General features: G+C 37.8%; 3 protein-coding genes across 4 annotated transcripts in view; 2 read left to right on the forward strand and 1 right to left on the reverse strand.

Moving 5' to 3' along the window:
- LOC119834698 (serine/threonine-protein kinase grp-like) overlaps positions 1 to 4,307 on the reverse strand; it is a 9,561-nt gene extending 5,254 nt beyond the window's left edge. The window contains 5 exon segments of the mRNA XM_038359150.1: positions 1 to 7; positions 9 to 136; positions 602 to 813; positions 3,702 to 3,784; positions 4,199 to 4,307. The exon segment at positions 1 to 7 is cut by the window's left edge and continues 43 nt beyond it. Of these exon segments, the coding sequence (XP_038215078.1) occupies positions 1 to 7; positions 9 to 136; positions 602 to 813; positions 3,702 to 3,772 (418 nt within the window). The 5' untranslated portion in view covers positions 3,773 to 3,784; positions 4,199 to 4,307.
- A 394-nt stretch (positions 4,308 to 4,701) lies between these two features.
- Positions 4,702 to 7,503, forward strand: LOC119834699 (myosin-2 essential light chain-like). Of its 2 annotated transcripts, XM_038359152.1 has the most exons (5): positions 4,702 to 4,835; positions 4,924 to 4,951; positions 5,439 to 5,620; positions 6,625 to 6,771; positions 6,971 to 7,503. In XM_038359152.1, the coding sequence occupies exons 1-5, from the start codon at positions 4,833 to 4,835 to the stop codon at positions 7,052 to 7,054; spliced, it is 444 nt and encodes a 147-aa protein (XP_038215080.1). In that variant the 5' UTR covers positions 4,702 to 4,832; the 3' UTR covers positions 7,055 to 7,503. The 2 variants fall into 2 exon arrangements, with proteins under 2 accessions (XP_038215080.1, XP_038215079.1); XM_038359151.1 differs by lacking the exons at positions 4,702 to 4,835; positions 4,924 to 4,951 and adding an exon at positions 5,206 to 5,360.
- Positions 7,504 to 12,924: 5,421 nt separating this feature from the next.
- LOC119834697 (protein borderless-like) lies at positions 12,925 to 22,614 on the forward strand. Its single transcript, XM_038359149.1, has 9 exons — positions 12,925 to 13,187; positions 18,056 to 18,281; positions 18,358 to 18,639; positions 18,910 to 19,100; positions 19,855 to 20,073; positions 20,162 to 20,390; positions 20,463 to 20,669; positions 21,722 to 21,985; positions 22,057 to 22,614. Exons 1-9 carry the CDS (start codon positions 13,005 to 13,007, stop codon positions 22,263 to 22,265), a joined length of 2,010 nt encoding a protein of 669 aa, XP_038215077.1. The 5' UTR covers positions 12,925 to 13,004; the 3' UTR covers positions 22,266 to 22,614.
- The last annotated feature ends 2,147 nt before the right edge of the window (positions 22,615 to 24,761 follow it).

Raw genomic sequence — 24,761 nt, forward strand, 5'->3', positions numbered from 1 at the left:
TCGTTGTGGTCGAGCAGCAGGTTCTCGGGCTTGATGTCACGGTGCGCCACGCCGCGCGCGTGCAGGTAGCGCAGGCCGGCCGCCAGCTGCCGCCAGTAGCGCCGCGCGCAGCTCGCCGGCATGCCCGCGTCCGGCTCTGCACACCACACTGCCTCCTCAGCATGCCGCTCGCCACGCTCTTACGTCGTGCCCTTCGCCGCCCGGCCGTATCGCCGAAGGCCAATTCTGACTAGCTTCGAATCATACCATTGACTCGGCACGTACTATGATTCGACGTTTCGTCGAAACGTATATGCATACGTACCGTATCGTTGTCTATAACAAGTGTGAAGTAAAAATTTTTTATGCTCCGATAAGGTGAACTTTCATCTCGTATATATATATCGGCCGGCTCTCTTAAAGCAAATCAAATTCCTCATCTCGACCGAAACGACTTCAATAACTTATAAGTGTGATAATGAAGCGACACCAGCGCGACGCGCTGTCTTCCCGTGGTTTCAGCTATAAATTCGAAGCGGGGTGTAAGACTTTTCCTTTTGAGAATCTATCGACTCCTCAGTAAGTTTGGTGCATCCGAGTAGAGTAAAGCGAAATGTCACACCGATGCGATCAAAGAGCTCGCCGCCCTGCGCGTACTCGAGGAAGAGATATTGTACGCCGCCGTGGTGGCGCTCGCCCAGGCAGCGCAGCACGTTGGGGTGCCGCAGCGCGCGGTGCAGCGCCGCCTCGCGCGCGCCCGCGCCGCCCGCCGCCTCGCGCACCGCCTTCAGCGCCACGCTCGCGCCCGACCGCGCGTGCATCAGCAACCGGACTCTGAGGCGACATCCCTCCACTTTACATACTAGTTTATACGCACGTGTTACATTGAAAAATAAATCTTATCCACTTATATTATCCGTACATTAATAAAAATACACATAAATGTTCATAATATATTTTCCAAATAGCTGTTACCCGCGACTATTCGCTTGGTTATGAAGATACTAGCTGCGCCCCGCGGTTTCACCCGCGTAAGTCCGTATTCCGTAGGAATATCGGGATAAAAAGTTGCCTTTATGTTATTCCAGTTCTCAAGCTGTCTACGTAACAAACTTCATTGCAACCGGTTCAGTAGTTTTTGCGTGAAAGAGCAACAAACACCTACACACCCTTACAAACTTTCGCATTTATAATATTGGTATGAAGTAGGATAGTAGGATTAGTAGAATGAGTACTATGAACGTCATGGGTTAATAAACGCTGCAATAATAAATTTTTGTATGAGAGGTTTTAAAAGTTCAGATTTACAGAAAACGATGACGAATCTAGAAATTTAAGACTTTTTAACGGAATTTAAACGGGATTTATCCACTATATTATTAACTCGACGTTTCGAACACTACAGCGAGCGTGGTCACGGGGAGACAAGTCGTGTAAAAGCCGTTAAAAAATCTTTCATTTCTAAATGTATAGTACTCGCGTAAAATCTAACACAAGAAAATACGATATTGAATCTATTAAAATAATATATATCCTTTTTTGGCGCACGCAACCACACGTAATTTATATTAATTAATTAATTTATTTTTTCATTCTCTTATTAAGTTTTTTTTTTTTCATTTCATTTATTTTTATTTTTATGTATTGTTACTATTTGTGTGTTTGTGTGTGTTAAAATAAATTGTTCTTTCTTTCTTTCATATGAAACTGAAAAGTTTTTTTGTTGACTGGACCGATTACGAACTTTTCACCGTTAGTTATGACGTACACGCTTGCCAAGTGCTATAGGCTACATATTATGTGTTTCCAGTATAATGATATAGAAATACAAATTCTTCTTCTTCTCTTTGTTAATGGCTTCACCCAACGGAGGGAGAAATATTAAGTTAACCACTTAATACAAATGATTAATGCAGTAACTTGAAACAATGACATACGTAGCGGAATACTTATAAACTAAACACCTAAATCGTATCGTATCGTATCGTAACATCAGTTCCTACCCTGTCACAACTTCACATGTTTCAGTCACAAAAAACCACAAAATTAATACCACAAGGCTTTGTCAGCGCAGTCAAAGAAAAAGATAAACAGGCCCGTGATTTTCCAGAGTTGGTTAACCATTTGACATGATTCTTTTTGTATTTGATAGAAATTTTTGTCGTTAGGTCCCATTTTAGGATATGGAGTTACCTCCCTCTCGGGGACGTCGGTGAAATTTTTGAATAAAAAGTAATTATATACGGTTTTATTGAATCCGCTGCCATTACACCTCGTTGTTTCATAAATCCTATCCCGCGATCTGTGCAAAATAACGAAAAGTGATGCTGAACAAAAATGTATGCTATAAATTATCAGTTAGAGTCTACGTATGCGCGTATAAACTACAAAGACGGTGTCAGATAGAATTATATAATTTTTATAGAAGTCAAAGAATGAAATGCAAATAGGGGCATACGCCATTTTATGCACGGCGCTAATGCCGAAAATACGTGTTTGTGTAAAAACGCGTAGTCTGGCCGCGCGCGCCACTGACCGCGCGAGGTGGATAAACTTTCAAGGATGCTCTCCGCGCCACTAACACTTTTTGTGCGTTGCAGCACCTACATCCGCTTTCAGAGTGCGCCTACTGCCTAGTGCGGAGTGCCCGCTAGCTGCTGCCGCCGCCCGCTCGACCGCCAGCGTCGCGGACGGCCACCCGCTTACGTAACAGAGCGCAGGACAATTCTAACGTTTTCAACACTGAGTACTTAGCTTGATTACAAATATTGCAATCAGCAACGGACACAATGACATGATCAAGATATTTACAGCCAAGTCAATCTAAGAAAGTGTATGTTTATATGCATCAAAATATAAACATGTAAGTTTTAAGAAGACAAAAAAGAAGAGATAAGACAAATGATGCAACAAATAAATCTTAAATCCACAGAGGATACATTAAGAAACAGAGATTGAATTTTACAGTTACACCTTTACTTTTGACTAGTATAAGTTTATTGCAAGCCTTTTATGCATACATGTATAAATACTTATTTACTTTTTGATATATATGTAAGACAAATAAAATTTGTACTATAATTTATGATTGGAATACATTTAAATATTACTTTATAATTAAAGATTTGGATTTTAACACAAATTTTATGCGTTTTATTATATTCATTCTTTTTTAATGATTTGATACGAAAAAATTCTTTATCCTGTCATCTTGCAAAATGTGATTTAAAATTAAAAAATACAATCCAAATATAAAATATGAGTGAAGCTTGTCTCTTGCTGTAAACAATACCTCTCTTCTCTTTTTTCCCATATATCTCATTATAGGTAATTTAAAATAAATTTATCAGATTAGGCACAACAAATAATCGATTTCTTGTTATATTTTTAGGAACTGGTAAATTAGTTTGCACAAAATAAAAATACAATACATGTAAGGATATTATTTTCTTTTCATGTAATAGTTTACCTATAATATTTATTTGTAACCAAATAATTTTAGTCCAAATAAATCATTCATACACTAACAGCATGAATAAACAATATGCATGAACCAAGTCAAAATTTACATATAATTTTCTATTTAAAAAAAAAAAAAAAGTAAATAATACTGTTTACATCATATCTTTATGTATACACCTTTGTTCAATTAATAATGTATACTATTATTTTCTTATTAAAAGCATTGATTCAAAACTAAATTGTTGTATAAATAAACTTACTCTCCATAAGCCCCTTCACCCAGCACCTGGGTGACGACCCACCCCTCCACGAATTCGCCGCCTGAAGACATGGCTCCTCGGTCCTGCAACACCTGCTAGCTTTAGCATGGAATTTTGGATCCTAGCTATGTTGGCGAACCGGCTTACGGCTCCGAGAAGACCACGCCGTGTCCCGCCACAGTGGTCAGAAATTTCTGTATATAGCCATATAACACCAAAAATATGAACAGATTATAAGTGGTTAATAGCTCTGCTATAATATCTGCCGATTGCAGTATCAGTATTACACGTAAATCACTTGAAATTAGTACTAAATGGCGGAAGGCACGTGGAGTTTAGCGAACAAAGCCTTTGCCGAACTTCGACGTCGCCCCGTCGCCTACCTCGCCCGATAACGGTAATCATTATTTCTATATTACACGATATTAATCAAGTATTATGCTTTCTGCAACAACACCGCTAAACATTTGATAATTAATTATTAATCAAATACTAACCTTAGCCGTTCCTACACCATTTTGCCATTTTTCTTTTCCTTCTTTCTACAAATCGTTCACCAATCGGCAACCAACCCGACCGCGCCGTCGAGCTCAATCGGCTTTTTTTTTGCACGAAAGATCAATGGCTAGTCACGTTCGGAAATGTGAACGCAGATATAAAAAGTAATATGATTTACTTTGAAATAATACTTTAGAATTCTACCATTAAATTATGAGTATTTTTCTACAAATAATGTAAGTTAATTTATTAGTCATGGACTCAAATTTGTTAATGTCTGATGAATTACCTCGGTAGGTACCATACTTGGTACGATCAAAATGTTAAAGAACTTATTTTATTTATGTACGTACCTAACACAAAATACTTAAAATAAATCTAAGTCTTTAATGTAATTAATATTTAAGATTTGATTTCATTGGTAAATATTTTGCTTATCCTTACAGTACAAATATATTATCTGCATTCGATGTGTTGTATTGCGTCATGGTGTCATTTGATTTTTGAATGTGACATTAGAAAAATACCTAATTTGCTTAGTGCCTAACGTCATTCCTTCTGTAATTGGAAATATAAAATATTTATTTTTTACCTTACATAGGTTCAAATAAGTAATTAATTAATAGGGAAAATATGGTTTGTGTTACAAATTTATTTTATACTGCAAACAGTTAATATTTTCAAGCTACTTATGTATTTATCTGATATGTAATATTTTTTCCAGGCTGGATATTCCGAGGATCAGTTGGCAGGTGAGTCATTATTGATGATGCCAGTTATGGAAAAATTATTCCATATCTATTAGTGTATTCAAATTCAAAGCAAAACTGACGTCTACGAATTAAATATGATAAAATGACGATATAATTTGCATAATTTTGTTAGCATTAACTTGTAAATGTAATTGCCGATAAATAAGTGAAACGTGTCGTTGGCTCGTCGATCGCCCTATGACTCACGTCAATCAACAGTCTTGATCTCCGAAAGCGTCGCCTTTTGCAAGCGCCCTACATTCCGTATAAGGTTTGTATTTTAAACACTCATGTCGGAGGCCGTGTGCAGCTCGCTGCGCTCATTGCGCTCATTGCGTCGTCAAGTTTTCGCTGGGTAACATGTTTATGTACGAACCGCCCACCAAGCTCAAACTAACATCTGTTGAAGGTTTGTTGTGTCATATGTATGTCTTTTCATAATTAACACATCCCTGGTAATAAAGTGCCATTAACAATTGATTTGCAGAGTTTCAAGAAGCCTTTCAGCTTTTTGATTCACGTGGAGATGGCAAGATTCATGTGGCCCAAATTGGAGACGCTCTAAGAGCCCTTGGACAGAACCCCACTGAATCAGATGTCAAGAAATGTACTCTGCACTTGAAACCTGATGAGAGAATTTCTTTTGAAGTCTTTCTGCCTATTTACCAGGTATTTACATTCTAATTTTACTATGTATTGGATATTCTAATTAACGCTGTCACTGTTTTTCCTTTTATTGATACAACTCAATAGTTAAATGTATATTTGATCACTGAAAGAGCCACTATAATTATATACAAACACAAGTACACATATTTTTGTGTGTAAATTTATGGTGGAATAATTAAATGTATGTTTGTTTATTTAATAATACTGTTATTATTGAAACAACAGCTAATTAAATTTTTCTGTAAAATGGTATACAAGTGCACCAAGTAGTTGAACTTGTAAATTCAAGGTGCTTAAGTTGTTTTGCCATATCCATGTGTCAATTGGGCAACTGTTACTTTTGTTGATATTATAAACTTTACTCTTGATTTGTCTTGACTCAAAAACTTATACTGACAGATGTGTTTCTCAAAGGAAATCATTTTATTTTATGATGAACAACTTTGATTGACACCTTTGGTCCATCAATGTATGAACATGCCAGTTTATCAGTCTTAGTTTAAAATATTGCAGACTCACTAGCTTCGAAGATAAAGCATGAAAATGATAATGATAATTAAAATTGACTTACCATATGAAAACTGAAGATACAAAAAATGTAGTTCAATTCTTAGAACCTCCTCCTAATATTGAAAAATGAGTTGTTTAAAATTTTTAAAGCAATGTCATATAAAAACAAATTGTCCTTAACTGTAATAAAAAAGTAAAGTGAAGTCCCGTGTCCCCTAGTGGGGTATGGGGCAGCTGATGTACATCTGTTTCACTGTTCGTTTTTTCTTTAAGGACAAGTAGGTGATCAGCCTTCTGTGTCCTGCCAGACCGAGACATTTTTTTTAAATTAACATTTACTATCTAGATATAAAGTTACCAGATTTTTCATCTATATACATAAATAATTTTTTTTCTTGCTATTTAAAGTTTGGTATATTAGCATTATTAATATGTTTATGCCCTTAGCATTGAGTTGGTTCTAGTGAAATGATGAAAAAGTTTTGAATCTGCAGGCGATATCAAAGGCTCGAAGCGGAGACACGGCCAATGACTTTATCGAGGGCCTCAGACACTTTGACAAGGACGGCAACGGCTTCATTTCGTCTGCAGAACTGCGCCACTTGCTTTCCACTCTTGGTGAAAAGCTGAGTGATGATGAGGTAATCCATTTCGTTCAAAAAACCACTGTACGTACGCTGCTATTGAATTTCTTGTTTGAAATTCAGATAATTTCGAGCTTATTTGAAGCAAATCGGATTATATTTGATAATCACAAAATGTCGAACTATGTTGTGACTTTTTGTGCCGTGTACTCGTTACTGGTTTGCTGGTTGTGGGTTATAATGCAATCTCGCGCAGGTGGAGCAGCTGCTGCAGGGGCAGGAGGACTCGCAGGGCAACATCAACTACGAGAACTTTGTGCATCTCATCATGCAGGGTTAATGCAACGCATTTAGCATTGAACAAGAAAACTTTAAATATAATGATATGATTAATTATAAGATATATTAACTTTATATTTGTAATGTTTTTAACTACACGTACTTAGATGTTTTTGTCAAATTTATTGTAAAATGGATAATTCTTTTTTTACATTTCTATTCGAATGCATGTTTCAAAAAACGGACCTACTTCTATCGATCCATCGATCGAAACACGCATCACCTAACGCGTACTCATTATCGGACGTTGTAGGATCCATTCCTAGTTGTAAGAGCATTATTTTCTCTAATTTAAAATGTTTTAACCATTCTAGAATATAAAATAGTATATGTATATGATTTCCATTATTGATAAGTTCCAAAATATTCCAAAATGTATTATTAACGTTAATTATGACGGCGTGTCTTATCGTGCAGATAAGATGAAGTAAATAAACCTGATACATCATATTATAATCTTTTTATTTGCCTTTATGTGGACTATTTGTACAAAATAAAAAAAATATGAAGTGTGCATTATCTTTTATAAGAATATTTCTTTTTTATAAAAGATAATTCATATTTCACATAAATCAAATACCAAAAACCACACAGAAAATATTATGTCCGAGAACGTTTGCGTACATTTTTAGCTAACTTAAGTACCGATTAACAGTAGATTGTCGAGATTCGAGGAAATATTAATAATTCTGGGTCGTTATCGGTGATCTTGAAACGACGGAAGGTTCTCGATTCGTTGCGGATATTTTAAAAAATGGTTCACCTCTAGCTCGGTGGTTTTTTAAGCTAGGCAATTTTAATAGAAGTGTTTTTTTTTTAAGTTCGATAGGCTTTCTTGATTATATTCTTGGTTATTCTGAAATGGTTTCCTGAACATTGAACTGGAGGTGACAAAATAAATCGCGACCTTTCTCTTGTGAGGTATCGTGGGATAGGATCAAATTGATTTTCTTTTTGTTTGGAGCTTTCTATCAACTCAAAGACCCGCCCGCAATTCCATATATCTCATATTTATACATTATATATAATTAACATTGTGCTTTACAAAATCAAAAGCTTTTGATAAGTCAAAGGCGGCAGACGTTACTTCTAGTTTTTTTATCATTACTCTCAGTCACGGTTAGCATCTTTGATAAGAAAGCCAACGCTGCAGATTAATTAATCTGGCAACTATTTATATGTATTGTTTGTTTCGACTTGCTTCTTCTTCCTTATAGGAGTTATAGGATAACTTAATTGTTTGTTCATTTGTCTATGTGTACCCTTTCCTCAGGAGCGCGCGGCAAGCGCTCATCTGCATCAAGCTGAAATTCGTATCAGATACTCAACTGCCCTTTGGAACTGTGAAACTTCAAACTTCTAAGCCAACGCAAACTAAAGATACAGCCGTTTATGCTGCAAATTGCTACAGGATACGATTTTTGTAGGGATTGTATAATATTTTTAGGATTCGGATGTATTAATTGTCATAAGAAATGAACTCGAACTCAAACTCAAACATTTTTATGCAGTTTCTACGGAGAAGAGTCGGTAGCTAATTCTGTAGATGATCTTTTAAAATCATATCAATTTTACATGATTCTACATAGGCAATATGTACCCAATAATGATGTCAAAGAACTGTCCTATGGTTTTTAAGCGACAACATTCCATGGATTTTCATCTTTCATATTACTAAATTAACAATTATTCCCCAAAGATCACACGCTTTATTTAAATTTGACGTTTTAATGGTTTTAACAATTTATTATTTATCAGCGGTCACGCGTCGCAATTCAAATAATACATCGCACTGAACGACATGTCTCCTCAAAAAGGTCTCTGTACGGGCTGAAGACTTCAAATTCTTAGTAATACTAACAGGGACATTACTGAAGAAATCTCCAAAAACAAGCGCAACGTCAGCACTGTTTTCAATAAAAATATAATTAAAAATTTGTACCTTCTATTGTTAATTATGTCACTCTTATATTAGAAGCGAGACTCAAGTGTGCTATATATTTAATGGTGTATTTGCTTATTATTTTAAAATTTTACTTTTCGCAACATTGTTTACTTACAATTTGCAGCACTACAGAATTGCTGTTTCTTAGTGTCTTCGAGTAGATTTTCCGAATCGTCTTTTTTTAAACTAGCCATTTTAATTCGTCTTTTTTACCCCTTTTTATTCTTGTGATGACATTTTCCAGTTCTTTTATAATTCGGAAAATATGAATGATCAGAATTATATGAAGTTCTCTGCTGGCACAAGACGTTCATCTAAACACTTATTTGTAAAGAGAAGATTTAGAAAAATCCCTCTGTTCCAATAATCGAAGAACAATAATAATATATTATTTTGTGTACTTTGGTACATGTAAAAGCTTGAAATGTGACAAATTCACATTGATGTTTTGGGCTGTTTTTTAAAAAACTAAATAAATTTGGTGCAAAATCCTCACACCACCGTGTCAATTTCTTGCAGGCTTTATTTGCACACTGGTGAAATAAGTATCATATGCATTTAAGATTTCGGGATTATTCGCCATCTGAAGCAATTCCAATTATAATATCTAATGGAATGAATACTGCTCCAGCTGCACCTTGATTTACAGGGTCAAAATCGGCCTTCAGAAAAAGAGGGCGCAATTCCTAAAAGAACTTAAAAATTTATTCATTTTAATTATTTTACATTTAATCCACTTTATATTATTTTTTTTTTGTTTATAGAACTTGGGAAACCTGAATGTGGTATCCTTAGATGTTCGCAAAAGAAAATAAGACGCAAATCGTTTTGTGCGAATTTTACAGCAACAGGATGTAGATTTGCATGGCGTCTGGTTGTCCGGTGGTAAAAAGTGGACCAAGTTATGCAACTCTTCAGCTCATTCACCAAAGTACATATATTCTATAAAACGCTGACGAACTGGCTACCTTAATAAGTATTGTTGCTCTATTTCCAATTGAACCAAGGGCTGACAGATGGTAATTTGCAGCTCCTGCCCATAGATGACAGCAGTACTCTACACACGACCGAACTTGTGCCTGATAGAGCTTCAGAAGCTGTTCAGGTGTAAAGTAGAGCCTTACCTTGGCTAGTATACTTACTTTCTTTACTGCAACAGTTGCTGTAGAGAAACTAAGTATACTAGTCGAGAAGCTGATAGATCGGATCTTGCAACAACAAAGAGAATCAGATCTATCAGATCATTCCAAAAATACTCCGTGTAATGTTGGTGTTGAGGTTAATTGACTTCGTTTTGCTGTAAACAATTTTTTTTTTGTGGTTTGCGTTTTTGTGTCATTAAATATACGCGATTGCTAAAACCTCAATCAGAGATTTTGTTCAGACCTATGTTTCAACGATCTGTCAGCTCGCTGGTGTTGTATCTGTACCTCAGTAACTACTAACTATCCAAATACATTAACACCCACATAGGGTTGGCTACCCCCTTTTTGTCTTTATATAACAATTTTTAGGTTCTTTTTTCTCCTTTTTCTTAAGAGATTTTTACCTCTAAGAGAATATACAATAAGCAGAGAAGGGATTGGCTCTCTCACCACAGGTTATACCTAGCAGGAGGGCCAGAGCCTCTATACCAAATTGTACAAATGTTAAGGTGAAATAAAGATTTATTTATTTAATAATTGTAGTCGTCTGCATGCCCATAAATACCTGGTCTAAACAAGTCGTTAAGATAAAGAGAGTTGCAGACAGAGCCGACCCTTGAGGATGACCTGCTTTAACTAACTTCGGAGGAACATCCTTCAACTATTAACTGAAATGAGCGGTTCTTTAAAAATAACTAACTACTATACTATATTTATTTGGGAGACGTTCCATACGTTCCGGTTTGGAATGATACGTTATGCTCAACCATAACATAAAATTGCTTTAATTTCTGTGTACATTTAATGGCAGGAATTGGCCTCATATTTATTGAAAAAAGAGCGTATGTGCTTTTCTATTTAAAATTATTCGTTCAGCATTGGACATTTTTTTTTTCTCTTTAACGTTGAGGTTCAACAATACATCTTCACATACGTGGTCGAAAAACTATAAAGGCGAGTAGTAGTAAACTATGAAGGCTAAGATATTTGTCAACGTATATCAACAAAATTTGATATACGTTGAACGATATACAAAATTGACGCTGACATGAAATGGCAATCTCACCTAGACTTTCTTCGTAAGAGTGTTTTTCAGTTTTTCTATGCGCTACGGATGTTACGAAAGGTGGCCTATCAAAAAAACATTGATTACTGCATATCATGGGTACGTTGCATCATGGCTGAGATATGAAATAATATTTGGGGGCCATAATGCCACTAATATTGACAATCTATTTATAGCCCAAAAAGCTATATTCGATCAATTTGTAATTTAAAGAAATCCGAGAGCTGTAGACCCTGTTTTAAAAATTTGCAATTTTTAACATAGGCCTGTATATACAACTACGAAATAGCTCTCCATCTAAAACGCCACCCCGAATTGTTTACTAACGTGAACGAAGTGAACAAAGTTGTAATCAGCTGCAATTCACTTACGAAATATTTTGATCAATCATAAATAAATAAGTGGCTGAACTAAATAAATAACATTTATCTATTAAATTTTATATATGCACAATAAAATAATACTTTGAATGCTCTTGTTATTTTGTGCTTGGTATAAAAAAAAAAATATGTACAAATGAGCATTATTATTTTTGACAATTGTAGGCGAAATTGTAGGCAGATCACAGCAGAACTTCATATAATGTAATAGCTACCTTTTAACCAGTGAATCACAATAAATCATTTTGAATTTCAATTTGAAAATATGCCTTATAAATAAAATTTTTGTCATTCGTTTGGCCAAGCTAATCATAATATTCCTTGCTTAATTCCCATGGAACTCTATATTAATTCTGTATTTTTTATTCTTATACTACTTTTTCTAAAAAAAATTATACTATAACTTTTTTATACCCTTTTAGCTTACGGGATAATTGATATGGCTATCGGTACGGTGGTAGTTACGCCCTTGTTGAAAGCGCTTATAAAAACATAAAAATGTTTTTTTTTGTGTCTTATGGTAAGCGCTACCAGCGTCCATAAACATTTGGAGAGGCATAAGGTCCATTGCAGACTTTATGTCTCTACAAATGGATTGCCGACTTTACATTGTGAAGGGATTAAGAAAGCACTGTCGAGAGGAATAAAGAAAAGGTTTGGGAAGGGTAAGGAAAAGGATATGTGCCTCCGGCTCCCCCACTCACCGAATGAAACACAGCAGTATGCTATTTGACGCCGGTCTTCTGTGGGGGTGTGGTACTTCCCCGGTGCGAGCTGGCTCAACTCGTTCGTGCTCGACTACCACACACGAAACATTGATCGTTTCCAAATATTCAATCAAGAGCGAGGCGAATTGAGACAAGCACTCGAGTAGCGGGCGAGTTTAATGTGTAAGGGAATTCCCGATACCAAAGATAGACCGTTATTTGGGTGCCATAATTTTTACGCAAAAAGAATTCACGGTTTTGCTTAATAGGCAGACAATTGCCTACGATCCCATAAGTTTAAGCAAAATGATATGACGCAAATCGGATTAATTAGGGTCGCTCAAATTCTAGTTCTCTGAGATTTTCTTGACATATTAAGAAGGCAATCGTTATAAAGCGACATTATCATAATGAATTTAAGTCTAAAGATACAACACAATGGCAAATTTAATTTCATGCTAAGTGAACATGAAGTTGAAGATCACCTGCGCTAATCCAACGAAGCGTGGTAATCATTGGTAAAGATGATCTGAGAACATAAGGAGAGATAAAGCACTTAAACGGTTTAGCCATTAGTGGCGCTTCCTGCTCGCGCCTAGCATTGTCCGCGTGCTCGGAGGGGCGGGCGGGGCGCGCATCACTCACGAGCCGGGCCCGGCCGGCCGGTCAGTCTCCGAGCGGGGCTGGACGACGCTGGCCCACAGAGCGATGCGCGCTGTCGCTGTGTTGTGTGTGGCGCTGGCGCTGGCGCCGGCGCGGGCGCGCGGCTCGCTGCTGCCGCTCACTGCGGAGCGCCTGCAAGCCTCCGTCGGCGGTTACGCCGTCATGAACTGTCACCTTGACTTTCCCTTCGGAAATGAGATCCCGTATCACCTCCAATGGGATAAAGACGTGAGTCTGACAATATACATTTGTTTACGAATTTCATAGATTTATTTTTTGGTACCTCATCCATAAGTTCTAAAAACCAAAAACATTAGAATTCAGCCCTTCTTGAATTATAAATTTTTAGGTGTTACTTAGCGTGTGTTAGGTGTGACTTCCTGTAGCGTATAAAATTTGTTATTGTATTGCGCTCTCCAACTTAAAATTGTATCTTGGCTTCAAAGTGTATCTTGTAAGTGTATCTTGGCTTCAAAAATTAAATTACATTTCACATTATTATACTTAGCACAGATTACACATCGCCAAATAACAAGAAGATTTGGAAGCGAGTAAAGTCGCCAATGCAATAGTGACGTATGTTCATTTCCATTAAATTTTCATAGACTTAGCTTACTCGTAGCACCTCTTAGAATAACTTTTATTGATCATCCTCATCTGTCTATTGGTCAAGGTTGGATAATAAAATATTTGAAAATAACATTGTTCAGTAACTCCACGACCGCAATCACCTCTGTGGTTGACACTGCCTTCGATTTACATTACAATACTTGTTCTTGTATAGCATATTATTATAAATATCATATGAACTTCCAAATACAGCTGTATCCCTATACATTGGGTTATTTTATTGCAATTATATTTCAAATATTTATTTTAGAAATCTATTTTAGTGTAAGATTTTGACTAGAAGTTGCGAGAAATTAAAATTAATGATGACAATTTAAGTACAAGTACCTGGATGACCGAGCTTTGCTCGGGATTTTTTTTTTGTTTTTTTATAAATTGTGTTTTTTGGAAATTATATTTAAGTACGAGTTACATACTTATAAAATGATAAAATATGAATAAAATTTTTCATAATAAGTTGGGACTACTCAAACTAAATTTCATGAAAATTCCGAGATTATATATATATATATATATATATATATATATATAAGATAAAATTAAAAAGGGTATTCGCACTGTTAGGGGTATTTTATGCATAAAAATTAAACACAGCTACTCCGCCAGATACCTATAGATAATGTACATTAATATGTTTGTTTTGTGTTATTTAATAAAATATATTAATTACTAATTGCGAGTTACTGGGGAGACAATAGGTATGATTTGGAAAGAAAAGGTTGATCAAAATAAATTGTAAATATATTCGTTTTCCTTAAATATGTATCTTATAACAGCTCTAACATTTTTGCTTGCTTCGCATAAATAATGAGGTTGTTAGTAGAAATCTAATGAAAAAAAACCGTTATTCTTGCCATTGATAAGAATAAAAACATTATAAAGTGAATGAATAGTAAAAAATGTAATATCTGTTTGGTGTGGTCCATCGAAACTTTTATATATTATGTCTAAGCAATTAAACAATTTGCTGATGAAGGCACTTTGTTCTGGATTAGACCCCCGGCGCACACAATACAAGGGTCGCGCTCCTGTAGAGTGCAGTAGAGCCATAAAAAAGCCGGCTTGCATTCACGGAAGTTCCCCGTAGGTATTGTTTTCCTTGCGAGTGTTGAAAATTTGCATAAACGGATGTATCATTTGATTGCGTTCGCTTAGAAATTTCATCATTCATTCCTGAGAAAAGGGTTTTGCTAGAGAGAAAGAGACACAGAGGGACAGAATTGGTTTGCTTAAATATTAAAACGGCGATAAAAATAAAATATCAACACTGCCAATACATTTTCATTCTGCTCTATCAAAATCGATAACCAAGCAAATTCTTATAATACTCTCTACTAAATCTATTATCAATTGAAAGGTTACACATCATGTTACAGTTGAATGTAAATAACATCTAAGTCAGAAAATGCCCATTAGACTGAGCAGTGTTTGCTAACACGTCATTCCTATAGTTACATGTTGTAGTGTAGCTGGCCTTTATACTCTAAGTAGAAAGTGCTCATCACGTGCAACAATCCTGACATCTCTTACAGTTGCAGTGCTCTGTTGCAGTTATACATCAAGCGTTCCAGTTTCCAAAATAACGTTTCATAGACTATATGTCGCCCAGCCTTAATACTATAGGTCAAACAAAAAACCTTCGTTCAAATCCGTCCAGTAGTTCCGGGGTTGACGTGTATAAAATCAACTGACAAAACACAATTATTTTTCTAGATTCGTGTTCTTATAGAGCACTGTTTTAAGCCCCCTTCAATTTGTTTATTTTTCCAATGTACAGACAGTTTGTTTACTGTATGTATAGATTATTAAAATATCTTAAACTTCCATCCTTCAAAAAGATATGACAAGTGAACAATATTCATGTTATTTGGTTTTTTGGAGTTTCGTCAAGAAGCGTTCGAACGTAGAGTGTAATGAAGCTGATGTAACCGTGCAGGTAAACAGACACAGCTAAGTACTGTATACTATACTGGCCCGAGTTTTAAATGTCACGGTGTGTGTCTTTAGTACTAAATAGTGCCTGCCCGCTTGAGTACAAATCTTAGATTTCGTAATCAGAAATATCTGAAAATAATGTTCCTGCTCGCAGAATCTGTTTCTTAAAATTCTATATAAATAACACGAATAGCGTAACAAATGTTAAGGTAAATATACATATATTTTAAGATTTTGGATCGTACTGGATCATTTACTATTTAACTGTAAAATATATGTAATACGTAAATAAAAATGTTTGAACGATTAGAAAGGTAAAGCGTATAGCTTTCGGCTTTAGTTCATCGGCCCCAATACAGCAGGTCCCAACTCCCAGGGCGGCCACGGCACGTCGCCGGCCGAGAGCACTCTCGGGGGCACCCATTGTGCGGCCTGCGGAGCCCCGCCCAGCCGTCAGCCGCCGTGGCGCGTGCGCTGCTCGTCGCAATGTCGCCCATTCGACCGTTACCTACAACAATAACCTGCTACTGTATTTCACCATGACCCATTTTAATAGTACTGTAGAGTAACAAATGCCGCAACTGGATACGAGTTTCATGGACGTGACACTAAATATTTTTTCCATTTTGTTGACATTCCGCGTTCTCATTATTATTGATTTATTTAGTTTGCATACGGCTTACAGAATTATTGCATCGCGTATACTGCCATACCAAATTGCCATACCAAAAATTTTACCAAATTAATATAGAGTGCTATATACAAAATAATTGATTTATCATTAGTTATGTCTAAAAAATCAACTTAATGACATTATAATTCGAAATAATATACGTCATTTATTTCGTAAAGTTTTAATTGTTCTTTAATATTTTTGGGCAAATTATTATAAATAGAAATAGAATGGTAAGACGGATTTTGTGGATAAGTCATTTTTCTTTCTGTTGTATAATTTGTTCTGCCGTATTTATCGAAATAATTTTAGTTGGAGAGGCCATGATGTTAAGAGCGGATTTACTCGAGCGTCGTGGAAACCTATTAAAATTGGTGCATAAGATGAGAGCAAGAAAAAGTCCTATAATGTAAATTTTAGAACCACCGCCTTTTTGTTAAATGAAGCATTTGAATTTTGCTTCATTTGCTTCATTCATCACATGATTTGAGTGAAACCTAGGTGGATGATCGATCTTTTGATCTGACTGGTCCTATGAGCGCACCAATATATTGATTACTTATCATCAGGTAATTTAGGTATCCTCCCTTGTATTCGATTGCCGCGCTTAAGTACATCTCGAAATCCCGTCTTGGGTTTCTCTCCTACGATTGCTTCTATGATTTAGACAATCGAGACATTGTTTCAAGAATGACCTGTTTCGTTAAAATCACCCAATATTATTACCTATTATAAAATAAGTGTAGTATGGAATTTGGCCGCAATCCAGAGCGTCTATAAGAAAATTGGTGTAATAGAGCAGGTACGGGGTACGGCGCGAACTGTTACAATTGCGTAGTGGCAGCGGCGAGTGACGTGTGTGGGAGTCGGCGCGGCCACCGATTAGTTAAGCAACACAGTTCGCGGCTGCGTCCTGAGGGATTGCGCTGAGGTCGCGCTGGCGGCTGGACACGAGGCCGGGCGCGGGGCGCGGGCCGCGGTGCGCGGGAGGGCGAGGGCGAGCCGGAGCGCGCCGCGCGGGCGGTGACGCTCCCGACAATTATCTCGTTGATGCACGGAGCCCTCGCTACGACAATTGCTGAATAACTACGTGCATACTAACAAGGATTTAATTAACACCACTTCGTTTGCCTTCACTCTCTACGCATACCTGCACTTCCGTTCGATAATCCTTCTTAATCCTTGTCCGATCAATATACTGGCGTTCAATTGACACCATTGACCATGCCAACAATGAGTTATCAGCTCAACAAAAATCACAAAGAGGTACCAACTATTGAAGCGATTCCTTTTTTACTCTATTTGACTTTGTTTGGGTTATACATATAATTACTATCATGCGAATATTATAATTCATGTATAATAATAAAAAAATATTGACATATTGGATTGTTTGTTAGTAACGATTTAATTCATAAAGTACTGAACCCATTTCAGATATTTGAGCAGATTCCTGAGTGACATTTTATTTTGTTTTTACCCCGGGTCATTCCGGGGTAAGTGCCTACTATCATTAACAAATGTCAATTTACAAATAAATACGATTCTATATTCAAGCTTCTTGTCCATTAATTTATTTTGAAATCTTCTGAACTCGACTGACGTGTTAGACGTGTTAGCCGTTAAGTAACAGGAAGTATGTTATGATCTAATACAAATGACCCACATTAGAGCACATCGCGGCCCGCGGCCACTTCGCGTAGAATTAAACGACACTTGGCTAATGATGCAACGTCTTCCCAATGAATCATCATAAGAATTTATCTTTGTTATTGTATACGGAAATTTATTCAACACGTTGCACGTTGACGTAACGTGTGCACGGACAGGTATAAATAATGAGATAATTGTTTTGAAGGGCGAAAGCATATTCTCATGGTACAGCGGCGACGATGCGCCGCGGTTGGCGGACCGCTGGGGCGGGCGCGTGCGGCGCGCGGAGGGCGCGGGGCTCGGCGGCGGCGCCGTCAACCTCACCTCCGTGCGCGAGACCGACGCCGGCCTCTACCGCTGCCTCGTCACCTTCCCCAATCGCACGCCGCCCGCCAGGAATAACGGCACCTTCTATTACCTCGACGTTGACGGTACGCTCGTCTCGCCATTACGGCCATCGATAACGCGAATAGAGCGAAATGAAATTATAAATTGCGTCATTATTAGGTGGCAACTTAATAGTGACGCCGCCCATGAACAAGACGGTGATGGAAGGCGAGAGCGCGGAGCTGGAGTGTCTGCCGAAGAGTCGGGAGTGGGCGGTGCAGTGGTTCCACGAGGACACGAGCGTGGCTGAGTTGGCAGAGTTGGCGGCACGCGCGCTTCAGGCGGCCAACGGCAGCCTGCTGTTGCGGCACGCGCTCAGCACGGACCCGGGCCGCTACGAGTGCCGCGTGGCCGCGCCCGACGGCCAGCGGCAGAGCGCAAGCGCCTACCTTGACGTGCAGTGTACGCTATGTTTTCTTATAAAATATTCATTTAAAAATAGTGTAAATTTCATATTCCGATGATACCCTTTTAACATGTGACTTAATCTATGGATGACCTCTTACATAAAAATCTTTAAATCTTTATTTATACTTTGTGAGCATCACTTGCTACAACATTTAACTTCTTTCATATTGCCTAATCGATTTTACGCAATAAATAAGCTATAAGTACATATTATTATTTTAACTTGTGCTTATAATGGACGCTCGTTATATTGAAATTTTGCAGACAAAGCAAAAGTGGTATATTCGCCCAAAGAGCGGCACCTGCCGTACGGCAAGCCGGCCAGCCTGGACTGCCACTTCAGCGCCAACCCCCCGCTCACCAACTTGCGCTGGGAGAAGGACGGCTTCCTCTTCGACCCCTACAACGTGCCCGGCGTGTTCTACAGTCGCAACGGCAGTCTGCTCTTTAATAAAGTGAATAATATTACCTCGTATATTGGCGCGTGAAGGTAGTTTTCAAATGGATCTGGATAGGAAACGGCCGCATTTTTGTCAGAATTAACAATACGTCACCCGTCATACAGATTTCTTCTCCAGAATCTCTAACACTTAAAAATAAAATGCAACCTTCTCTCAAAATTTTTCCTCACTTTAAAAACATTTTTTTATACCTACTATCAAAATGTTCTATCCGTACGTATGTATGATGAATATCCAAGAAAGACTAAAAAGCTGAATTGTAACTTGCAAATGAATTAAACTTAAACTACTACTACCAATGAGGCATGCACGGTGCTCTTGATGACCCCCACCGACTTATAATAAATAAAAATATAAATTGGAAATGTAAACTATCATTATAAAGTATTCATTCAATATTTATGCACTTCGTATGTGCTTGCTCGTACACCAATATATTTATTTACTTATTTTTAGCCACATGAGCAGTAACACTGTATACTTGTATTAAATAATAAAAAACATGTAAGTAGGTTTTCAATCTTATGTGCTCATCAATTACAGATATGTTCAAATTGCACTATGAAGTTATAGGCAAAGAAGTTACACATGGAATGAAAATGATAATAAACTAATTGTCAACGTAAGGTAAATATAAAAATAGTCACTAGTGATGACAAAATCAGGAAATATTTTACGTATTTGATTATATTTTAGCGTGGCCTCTTTATTAAACCTATATAAACCAAATGACACGTTGTGGTGGCAGGTTGACGAGTCTCATGAGGGTGTGTACTCGTGCACGCCATACAACGCGCTGGGTTCAGGCGGGCCCTCTGGCGGCGTGCGCGTGCGCGTGCAGCGCCCGCCCGCGCTCGCGCAGCGGCCCAGCCCGCTGTACCTCGCGCGGCTCGGGCAGGCGCTGACGCTGCCCTGCTCCGCCGCGCTCGACCCGCCACACGCTCCGCCTACCGTCGCTTGGACACGGGTACGTGCCACTATCTCAAACTCACATCTCACTAAAATTTGTATATAATATAAAATCACAGACGATTAAAGTGGACGACCATTTACAGAAGGACGGAGGTTCTCTGCCTGAGGGGCGGTACTCGGTAGACGACGGCAACCTGACGATCAGCGAGATTTCAGAAGACGATCGCGGTGTGTACGTTTGCACGGTGAGCAACGAGGCTGACGTTCTCGCGGTGGAGAGTGAACTGCTCATAGAGAACGTGCCGCCGCGCGCTCCCTACAACCTCACCGCGCTCGCCGCGCACGACTCCATACATCTCTCGTGGGTGCCGGGTAAGAATCTGGCTTGGTGAGAACGTTGCACGACATATAGTTTGTAAGGCTGTGATATTATTTGTGTTATAGGACATAATGGACTCGATGTGGAGTACAACGTGTGGTATCGAGAACGTACGGATAGCGAGTGGCGAACTATGAAGATACTGTCGCGCGGGGTGACCGACGCGACGGTGGTGGGCCTGCGCCCCGCTACGCAGTACGAGCTTCGCGTGCTGTCGCAAGATCTCATAGGGGATGGACTCTTTAGCAAACCTATTTTCGTTACGACGTTAGGTTTGTTTAGCTGACTACTCTATCTTTATTATAAGTTACGGTTTACATGTAAATACGTGACCCGCCGAATGGTTACTATGCTCACTAGCAGTACCATTTACTTACAGTTTTAATAGCCAAACGACGAACAAAATTTCTTATTTTATGTTTACATTGCTAGCTTCGGTCATCCAGCATATATGTACTGCTCCGCTAATGTCGGCATCGTCTCCATGTAAATATAATTTTAACGCGAGTGTGCGTGCGGGTTTTTAAAAACAGGGTTTTTAAAAAGGTTTAAAAATTCAACTTATAACAAAAAAAAAAAATACACCGGGTATTTGGAGGTTTTCAAGAGAAAAGTGAACTGGTACCTTCTAGAGAAGCGCGCTCCATCTTAGACCACCTCTCAGCTTACCATTAGGCGAGATCGTGGTCAAGCGCTACCCTATCATGAATAAAGAAATAGTATTTTTTTATAGAAAATAATATTTTTATCTTACATCAGTAGCTATTTATATTCTTTTATATGTAATAAGTTCTTTATTGAAACAAAAACCAAAATTGTTGCTCTATAAAAAGAGTTTTATAAAACATAAAACAATACATTACAAATTTCTGTTCTGTTCTTTTCTTCTCTTATTTTAGTAAAAGTTACACAAAATTATTAACTTGTCAAATGAAAAAACAACATTAAAAGCTACTGTTTCAAATGATATTTTCTTAATCAGAAATATTTCTTTATAAAATAAAACCGCGTTGTTTTTTCAAATGCAACGGACGAACGGTGCTGTCACCACAGATTAAATACTTTAAAATAAAACGCCAAAGACAATGCGCGGCTTATTTAAAATGCAATGAAATAGGAAAGCGCTTAATTTCATTTTACATATATTGTTTTAAATATATATATTTAGCTCATAACGGTCTTAGAAAATAATCGTTCATCTTTTACAAGTAAGCGGGTTATAACTGGCTCTTGAAAATCGTTAAGCATAAGCTTGATAATTTCTCTCTAAATATCGGTGATCGGTTGGACTATTAGTAGACAGGGTCATTTTATGATAAAAATGATGTAGAGGTCAGCGAGGCGGTGAGTGCGCTGGCGGCGGCCGCCACCGAGCCGGGGACCGAGTCAGGCGTCGAGCCTGGCGCCGAGCCAGGCGCCGAGCCGAGCGACGTGCGTGAGCTCGACGTTAGTGTGCGCCTGCTGGACGAGGGCGCGCTCGTGCGCTGGGCGCCGCGCGCGCCCGCCCGCTGCGCGCTGCGCTGGTATCGCGAAGAGCCCGAGCGCACGCTGCTCGCCACGGCGCACACGCACCACGACTACATACTCGGTGAGCGCTGCGATCTCACTTATGTCTTTTAAGGTAAAGGAATTTTATTAATTATGGAATAAATGTCGTAGTGAGTGAAGTGGAAGAGGGTGCGAGTTATTGGGCGCGCGTGGAGTGCGGGTCGGCGTGGGGCGGCGCGGCGCTGCACGTGCCGCAGTACGGGCGCATGCGCGGCGTGGCGCTGGGCGTGGGCGTGGGCGCGCTGCTACTGGCCGCGCTGGCCGCCGCCGCGCTGCTCCTGCGCCGCCGCCTGTGCGCGCCCGCCAAGCGCCCCCGCTGACGCCGCAGCCGCTGTGTTAATGGACTTTAACCGAGTGCAATGTTAAAATCTACAAAAACTCTATTATTGATCAAAGAGATCTGTTAAAACTTAAGTGCGTAAAGAAAATATGTCTTTGTGCAGGAAATGTTGTATACTACTACAAAACTTACTTGGTTACTTGGGTCAAGCTGGTGAATTACTACGGCGTCGGGCGTGCCTTAATGAATTTCAGTAATTTATACCAACTATTAATATGGCAGAATATCCAAGGTTATAAACAGAAATTCGGAAAAATTTGCAGAAAAATATCGGAGTTGAGCATATAATAATTTTGTAATAGATAATACTGAATATTAGATTCGGATGGCAGTGTCACGCACACTGCCATCCGTTAGTATACTGATTTGCGTAGATACGAAGAACATTTATTGACTACCTCCCTACTATAATAGTAATATGAAAGATTCTGTCGCATGAAAATATATAAACATAACATTGTGTGTGATGTATTGTTATATAAAAACAAAAACCTTAAAAAAAACCAGATTGATGATAAAAAGCTAAAAAATAATAACAAAATTTGACATAAATCTTATATTGTTCACAAAAGAATTGTGTCCACAATTTACATGACACAAAAGCTTTTTAATTGTGACTCATTATTAACGATCCTTGTATCGGTACAGGCTCAAACTATTCGACCTCATTATCATAGTCGACCGCTTTGAAAACCCCAGTACACCCAAAAGATACCTGCAAAATGTATTTTTAAGCTTTACAGGTCCGTCTGTCATCGTCGTTTCTTATTTGATATAATAAAAGTAATTGCAAGTACTGGTCAAAATAACGAATTGATACAAAATAAGCAATGTGTATTGCAATAAAGGAAATTAGAACGATTTAAGAACATAAATATTATTAAACTATGATTTTAAATAATTTTAATAGTAACTGGTGACGGTTATTCATGTTTTACTTTGGTTTCTTTAGTGTATTCATAAAGTACCTACTAACTACTTAAGATCATCTATTCAAGAAGTTTAAATGACATTTTCTATTTTATCGATCGTCTTTAAGTTGTAAATAATGTAATTAATATGATAATTTTCAAATCTAAAGCAACAGATATTTTTTGAATTATGTCTAATAACTTATTAAATTATTCTTATACATTCAGTAGTTTTCTTTACTTACCAATTTTACATAATATTTATACAGCCTAGATAATGCTCGAATCGTCCACAGGTGCCCCTCCCAGACTCACTAGGCTCCGGCCGTTTGGCCTCTCTTTCGGAGTACTTTACATTCACCTTTGTAAATGTTGGAATAAACATAAGTATATCAAAGACGGCAAAACGTAAGACAAATTGGCAAAGACGCAAGCCATAATAATTGGTAGTCGCAATATGACCGCCAAAATAGACTGGAACAGTATCTATTCCTAAGTTGGTTCTTGATGGACGTCAAACTCAATTTAGCACGTCTGTGAAGAATCTCGGTTTACATTTAGAGAGTTCAATCTTGGAATGTGCTAATAGAAACGGTCCGGAAAATAATAATATAGCGCCGCGGGTGCCATTCGTCGAATTCTGCCAATCCCCACTGAATTTCGCTTGCAGAGACTTTTCTCCTCCCCATCCTCGATTACGCTGACATTTGTTATCTAATCTAATACCAACTAAATTCCCTTGAGCGACTCTAAAACCTATGTATACATTTCATATTTGGACTTTGCAAATTTGATCACGTATCCGAGTTCCGTACCAAACTCAAGTGGCTCCCTATCCGATTGCGCCGGAATGCACATATTCTGAATTTGTTGTATTTCGACCCCAGAACTCCTACTTATCTAAAAGATAACTTTAAAATTCACAGCAATAACTCCCTTACCCTCCGTTCCTGTAATCTGCTTACCTTAAGTATCCCTATCCATCAATCTAACTTCTTCCACTCATCCTTTACTGTAATTCCTACTAAGCTCTGGACTCCCTTCCGGAATCAATAAGACGTGCTCCATCAATAGCTATCTTCAAGAATTCGGTAAAAGAATTTTTTTTTTGCAACTTTCCTATGTAATTGTATAATTTCCTTTTTCTACTCTTAATTTCTACCCTAATATGTGTATAAATTATAGTATCACTGTTGTATAATATATATTTATGTGTATGTATTATATTAAAAATACTAAATAATATGTAATGTGTTGAATTATAATATTTATAGTATAAGCATTCTTATTTTTTGAAAAAACTTAAAATTAATTATAATATTGCACCACCAAAATTCCTTTTTTTTATCCTCTCCGGGTTGTCTGGGACCGCCCTCTGTATATTTTAAGTGAAGTATTGCCATTTATAATTGAAGTTTTTATAATCTACCATAAAGAATTTTTCATTAATTCATTATATCACGGCATTAAATAAAATCTGAATATAAATGCATAAGGCAAAATAAGTAAATTCATCATAGATTTCGGCTCTTTCGTTTTCGAAACTAACGTGTTGCGAATGTAAG

This window comes from Zerene cesonia, chromosome 19, assembly GCF_012273895.1.
Source record: "Zerene cesonia ecotype Mississippi chromosome 19, Zerene_cesonia_1.1, whole genome shotgun sequence".
NCBI classification, from domain to species: Eukaryota; Metazoa; Arthropoda; class Insecta; order Lepidoptera; family Pieridae; genus Zerene; species Zerene cesonia.